This window comes from Pecten maximus, chromosome 13 (assembly GCF_902652985.1).
Source record: "Pecten maximus chromosome 13, xPecMax1.1, whole genome shotgun sequence".
Lineage (NCBI taxonomy): Eukaryota > Metazoa > Mollusca > Bivalvia > Pectinida > Pectinidae > Pecten > Pecten maximus.
In genome coordinates this window covers 39,450,122-39,457,613 of record NC_047027.1, presented here as the reverse complement: position 1 = coordinate 39,457,613, position 7,492 = coordinate 39,450,122, and the positions used below count along the sequence as shown (strand labels likewise).

At 36.1% G+C, this 7,492-nt stretch overlaps 1 protein-coding gene across 1 annotated transcript in view; it reads left to right on the top strand.

The window, feature by feature from the left end:
- The first annotated feature begins 937 nt into the window (after nucleotides 1-937).
- Nucleotides 938-7,492, top strand: part of LOC117341171 (dimethylaniline monooxygenase [N-oxide-forming] 3-like) — a 71,350-nt gene continuing 64,795 nt past the window's right edge. The window contains exon 1 of the mRNA XM_033903015.1: nucleotides 938-1,101. Within this exon, the coding sequence (XP_033758906.1) occupies nucleotides 977-1,101 (125 nt within the window). The 5' untranslated portion in view covers nucleotides 938-976. The remainder of the gene's footprint in view (nucleotides 1,102-7,492) is intronic.

Below are 7,492 nucleotides of genomic sequence, written 5' to 3'. Positions count from 1 at the left end.
GTATACGTACGTACGTGAGAATGTCACAGCTAACATCAGTATACGTACGTGGGAATGTCACAGCTAACATCAGTATACGTACGTGGGAATGTCACAGCTAACATCAGTATACGTACGTGGGAATGTCACAGCTAACATCAGTATACGTACGTACGTGGGAATGTCACAGCTAACATCAGTATACGTACGTACGTGGGAATGTCACAGCTGACATCAGTATACGTACGTGGGAATGTCACAGCTAACATCAGTATACGTACGTGGGAATGTCACAGCTAACATCGGTATACGTACGTACGTGGGAATGTCACAGCTAACATCAGTATACGTACGTACGTGGGAATGTACAGGAGACCAACAATAGATTGACACAATTAAACTAATAAACTATTCCTGTTTTACAAAGGGAAGAGCATTCCAAAATATACGCTTGTTTATGACATTCTTTTGAAACTCAATATTGAAATCATCATTTATTGAAATATAGCAATATTGCTCCTGCCTTTCAAGATTTTAACATTTTTTCCACCTAATTTGAGTTGGCTCCGTCGCTTTCTAGGTATACATTATTGAGGTCCCTGGTATCAATGAGTCCTTGACTGTGCAGTCTGATTTACTTTTTTCTCTACTGTAGCCATTCCTTGATTGGATGTGTAAGTGTATGTTGTACAAACATTGGTACAGGTGTGTATGTTGTACAATCATTGGTACAGGTGTGTATGTTGTACAATCATTGATACAGGTGTGTAAGTTGACAGAGATGTCACTAAGTACATGGTGTATCAGGAATCTGTGTCGGCTTTTTAAGAAAAAGAAGAAAAAAAACTCCCGATAGGGAATGTCCTATCAACCCCTGCTGATTGGATAACCCATTGCTGACTGTTTTCCTACAGTTTCGTATATATAAAGTTAGAAACTCGCATATTTCAGTACGCCTGTTTTGCGACTGAAATACCACCTTGTAAATTCCTTGGAGATGTTTCGCTTTATTCGTTTGTTGACAGGACCAACACGCATTAGCTATTCAACGTTAACTACAGACAACTTTGAGAAGACCTGGGTGAAGCCTGTCTCTAGCAGTGATATCAAACGTGTTTCGAAGTAAGTAGTCAGTTTGTGCTAGACCATTGGTCACAAAACGTGTGTTCTAAGAGGGCCGATAATCTGATAATCCGATAAGAAGATAGCGATTAAAACAGTCAAAATTGTCAGTCAATTTATTTCTACTTTTTCAAAATGTTGTAGCTAAGAAACAATAGTGTTATATTAGTGATTCAAAAGATTAAGAGTCAATAATATGAAATTTTGGGATTTTCATGAAGTGCAGGGAATACACATTTTCAAAATGGCCGCCAAATTGGTAATTTAAAAATGTGTAAAAAGTTCTCTAAGCAACAGACTTCTAGATTGGTTATTAAATTTGACCATCTTTCATGAATCCCTTACACGATATCACAGCGAGACTTGAACGTGTTTGAAATGTTTTAGCAATTCAGACGAATTTTCCATATATTAACGCAGAAAAAAATACTTAAAAAAGCTGGAGAGATATCAAATGATTGCATGAACAGTCAACTTACTTTTGACCCGTAATTTATGTTGTTGTTTTTTTAGACATTTGGACTGATAATTGAAAGTATAAACATCTCCGCTAACGAAACGGGGAAAATACGTAAAGTGACAGGATGGATAATGAGGGGGGTAATTTACAATATAAACACTAGATGGTTCATTAACCATGACTTAAAAACAATGTGTTACACGTGTGGGAAAAAGACTGGTGATTTTGATATTATTGAAATAAATGGTCCCGCATTCCCACGTTAAACAATAGATTATTAACACGACACTAAAAACCATCTGTCATCGTCTACCTTTTTTTCGTGTGAAGTCAAATGTCTTCGCCGGAAATGACCTAACGATATACTGCAATATTCCGGTATAATACTCACAGGAAATATTGTGTTATTCAGCATAAACAACGGCCCATTCTTAAGAATAATTAACAACATTATGATGTTAAACAAACTTTTAAGGTAGACCGACCCTTCGGGTTTCCTGTGATAGATCTCCTTAATTTTATTTTTATTTCAATGTTAATTATGCTCTTATCACAAAAAGCACATAAAAACATATGTCACCACGTTCGTTTTACTACCAGGTCCACATAAAGATACGTATTAATTAATAGCTGAACCATATTTTTAAGGATTTTGGTAGATTTTATCTTTCCCCGATAATATTCACCTCAAGCATAAAAAGAAGTTTATATCCTATTCATATCATCAGTATGAGCATATCATTCATAATTATCAAAAAAAGATAATATTCTTTTGGTGGTTAACAAAATATGGCTATTTTTATACGAAAAACCTGTTATTTTTAGTGAAAAAATGATTTAGAAAAATACACGTTTATTTTTTTCCTGAAAAATGAACAGAAAAATGACCCCCTTTTTTTTGCTTAATTAAAAATTTCATATGTATGCTTTAAGAAAAAAAATAAAAATAACACCTCACCATATTACTTTTCACACTATGGCCGTTTACTTTGCTGGTACCCCAAAACTTTTGCTTCAAGTATGGCTCAAATTACCAAATTAGAGCAGTTATTTTGGAATCTGAGATTGATGAATTTTTTTGTTAAATCTTTACCATTTTCTTTCATAAATTATGTTGTAATCTATGTTACTGGTGCTTTTTTTTTTTTAAAGAATTTTATTTGTTTGATTTCCCAACCGCAATTAACATTTTCCGGATATTTTCCTCTTTACCGGATGAAAATTAGAACATTACACTAACGGTCCTTCAGACGCTTCCTTCTAATACACCATGTCAAACGAAGCGTATCGGTGATACAGAATGCCAGAACATGCACATTATGAGCTTCATTTGCAGCGCTAAACAATGTTGCTCGAGTGTCGAGTGTCGAGCGTTCCAACCTATGCGATAATGTAATTTGAATGAAGCCTTAGAAGAGCGCAGCTATCACAGTAATCACTCACCGTAACATGTATATACTACCACATTTTCAGATTTTAGACTTTTTTTTAGGGGGGGGGGGGGGGGGGTAATTTAAAAGAATGACACTCAAAAAATGCTACAAACTAGGCCGAAATATAATAGGTGATTATACCCCCCTTTTTAAAAAATCTAAATCTAAACATGTAAACACATTGTAACATAAACTATGTATTACATCTAAACATCTATACATGAAAGTATATATGAAAATTCCTTAGACAGTATGTCTACAGAAAATTGAAATCCCATAGCCCAAGTCATTTTTCCATAGACCCATTTTGTAAACATATTGTTGAACAGTTGCATAACTGTCACGCAAACGCTTGCATCATCCAGTAATAACACGCTATTATGGGTTTAAAAAACCTCTATTTTAAGCTCTGATTTCATATCATCATTTGTCAGAAAATATTGGAATGTTGTTTACATGAATTGTTATGTATGTCAGGCCTCAAACTTTTCACAACCATTGGGGCCAACACTAAGACATTTTACATAGACCGACCAGGTTTTCTATAGCCTCTGGCCATCGGACCACCTTTACTTTCGAACACTGCAGACAGAATTGTTTATTGTTTGTCCTGATGTGAATTTCATTGTCTTTATTTTGCATTGTTGGATTCCAAATGATCGTGCACTTAATAATGGCATCAGTATTCTACTGCCATATTTCTTTGCTACTAACAACGTAAAAGGACAGACGATACAACAATATCTTCATGATATATATAACAGGAAAGCGAATTTAGGGCCTCCACAAGGGGTTAAACCCGCGATAATTTCTATAGAAAATGAACGCCGAAGACGGGATCGGAAGAACGGTTGGGATATTTTTTCTCTTTTTTGATGTGATAATGATGTCCTTCAAGGAAAATAACCCGACCACGGAACAAAATGATAAATTGGCTATAACTTGCAAGGATAACTGACAGGAAAAACACCTCTCATTTTTTGCTAATTCGTCCACATTGTAGGCGTGTATGACCAAATTATGCCGCAATCCACGAATTATGCAACAGATACAGCAAAATCCGCGATCGAAATGACTGTAAATCTCACAGTTTATCGGAATTATATATTTTGACATGGTCAAGTCTCATTGGATTGATTGGTAATAGTTAAATAGGAAAATTAAACATTTCCGTATTTTACACCTGTGGCAACGAAGACGCTCTTGAGCTTAACACCCGGGCGCCGCAATTTGCTGACATGGTAGTGATGTAGAAATTACCAGAGTTGGCCTTTTGATGGTTTTTGTTTATGTATTTTTTGCATTTATGCAACTCGTTACAATTCATTCACGGACATGCCTCTTTAAAGGGTCCGAATTTGTGCTTGTCAATCCGTCATTCGTTTTTGTTATGATCTATTTATAAAACTGCTCGAACCTGGTAGAGAGCTCCCCATGGAGTGAAATCTCCAGCCTAGACCGATCACAAGAAACGTGTTTTATAGGCCTACAGTTAATTAAATACAATATTTATAATATATCCAGAATATGAGTAAAAAGGCACTTGACATCTACATCAATTTCACGGGTTTTAGGTTTTTGAAAAATTGTCAAATGTCAACGTAAATTTCGTGAGAGTTTATATAGATCTTTTATACCATCAATGCATGTTGCAAGTTTTGTGTTTACGTCCCATGCGTTTCTTTTTTCTGATCTGTGTCTACCCGCGGTTGGAATATGGTTGACAACCTCGCATTCTGAATAACAATATATCACATGTAAAGTGCGCAAGGCCGAACTTACGTTCCCCTAACAATATGCAATCTGACAGATGGAGTACATACTGAAGTAATTGTTGGTTGCCGCAAAGTGCACATGCTTTTAGAGCATCGGCCAAAGTCCCCAACTCCACTATGCGTCGGCCCGTGCGCCATGAAGTGTCCTCTTGTTCTACATTGCCATAAATTGGAGATGTGCTAACCTCTTCCTAACTTGATATAAATTGTCTCCGCCGAGACTGTAACTAACGTTATATGGTCGTCACACATTGGCACATTATGTGATACATCGGCGCTGTCCTTGTTTTCAATGGACCATCTTTATGTTCTCACTTCATTGAAAGCATAAGCCTTACCTAGTATTTTAGTTTTACAAAACTGACCCCTTTACCTCTTGACCGCATCGTGCTGTAGGCCTAAACATTTATCTCCCAGCTGACTTGAAAATTAAACCAGATGTAACTATTCGTGAATATTTACATTTTCACATCGCTCCGCCTTAATGAACATAGTAAACTCAGATCACTTCATTTCCCCTTAAAGATTTTGGGTCGCGTGCTTCTGTTCTGAGAGACGAATCACTCTCTTGCAAGCGTGTGAATACATTCACTGAGTTTACAATGGCGACCGAGTTCTGTACCGCCTCAGACTTGAATGCACTTTCACTTTGTGAATTGTGTAACATTGTTATAAACGTATATGAACACAAGTGGAATAGCTGCTTTATGTGCTAATAAAAATGCCAGTATAATGCAGACAGTTTAGAAAACAGGATTTGACAGAACACTGACACTCTCGATAGCACCGAGCTCATGACCTACGTAGCGCAGTAGGTCTAACGTTAGCTGTATCTCGAATGTCATGCTTAATACTATTTCAGTGGTCACAGAAAATAAAGCTAAATTTAAACACTATTTAACAACACTAAACAGACTGGTAGCAGAAGTATGCTATATCGAGAACAGGGACACATTATTGTCGTAATTTGACTCAATCTAAACATATGGAGGACACAAGTTTCCGGCCGTCGAATACCGCCAATGTTGCTTTACTTACTATTATCATAATTTACATCCCAAAACGCCAGTGCGACAATGAAATCCAATATGTCAAGAACACCATGTACATCACCAGCTAACCTGCGACTAAAATCCACATTGTTACACTTTTTCTCGAGTTCTGAATATCCCGGCTAGTAGACTGCATCACATCATTTTTTTAACCGAGTCCCTGGGTCTCGAGTGACCAAATCACACACATATTATACTGTCAACACTGTACTTTAAATTCGTATTTATATGGGTATTGCTTAGTTTTTATTATACAATATCATAAATATTTGTTATAAATGAATATTTTACCTTGAAAATATCGTATCTATGTGTATCAACATCGTAATAATCATAACGTGTATGGCACTCTATTTTGTGTTGCCTTGGCGACGAGAATAGTTGACTGTCTGCTGTTCCACTACTGCACACACATGTACGATAAGTATAACAATGTTACAAAGTGACGCACTTACGTCACACTGTTGCGACCGAATTTTGCAATCTGGTGGCGAAGTTTTAAATTTGGTTAACGTAAATATAAGGATCGATTGTCAATTTTGTTGCTTGCATGGACTGATGAAGGGAAGTGAACCTCGTGCAAATGGTACATGAACTGCTTCGCAGTTCCCTTCAGCAGTCCATCATCCATGCAAGCAACAAAATTGACAATCAATCCTTAAATATAATCAAGGGCTCGGATCGCCGGACGCCGGATCGCCGGATCGCCGGACTCATGTCTGTGACGTCACAGAAGGGTCGGTCTACCTTAAACAATCATTTAATTTGGCTAATATGAATGAAGGCAAAGCCTTGGAAGAGCACAGCTAATCTAATTGCCACTTGCAGACGTATATGTTTATGTAATATATATATTCTTTTTTATCATATTAGCAGATTTATGAAATTTGCCAAAAGGTTATCCCTTAAAACCCACATAAATCCATTAGAGATATCATAAAAAAAAATTCTGTTGTGGCATGATATACATAAAAATATCCTCTATGTCTACTGCAGTATATACTCTAATATTTTATAGTATGATTTAAGAAATTAACCTCCTCTTGTGGGGGAAACCTGAAATCACAAGGTCATGATAAGTCATCAAAAGGCCTTATATTACAAGAATTATGCAGAATTATATGTCTCATCTTTCCCCTTTGTCATGATAACATCCTTCAATTTATGGATATTAAATAATATCAGTAACCCAGTCTTCAGCATGATAGTAACAGTAACCTTACCATGATTCAATTCAATGAGATAGGGTGAAAATTGTACTTTAATGAAAATTCTCAAAATTCAGTTTTCAGACCAAAATATGTGAATCTATAAAAACATTTATTATGGTTGCAAGTTCAGTGTAATAGATCTAGAGTCAGTCACAAAGTTTTAATTAGATTAATATTGCTTTTATAACACAGTTTAAAGTGAATCTTAACATAACTTCACAAAATTCACTGTTGGTATATATTTTTACCCCAAAATAGGTGAACCTGGAAAAAATTAAAACTCTAAATGATGAATAGGTGCATGTACAGTATAGGTGCATTCATGTACAACAGTATGATTGTATCAGTACCCTCACCAGTTTCAATTCAATCTGACAGCATGCAACTCAATAACGCTGTCAAAAGTGGACTTTATACAAATATTGACACCGCTGCTATTAAATAGTGATGGTTGTAAACT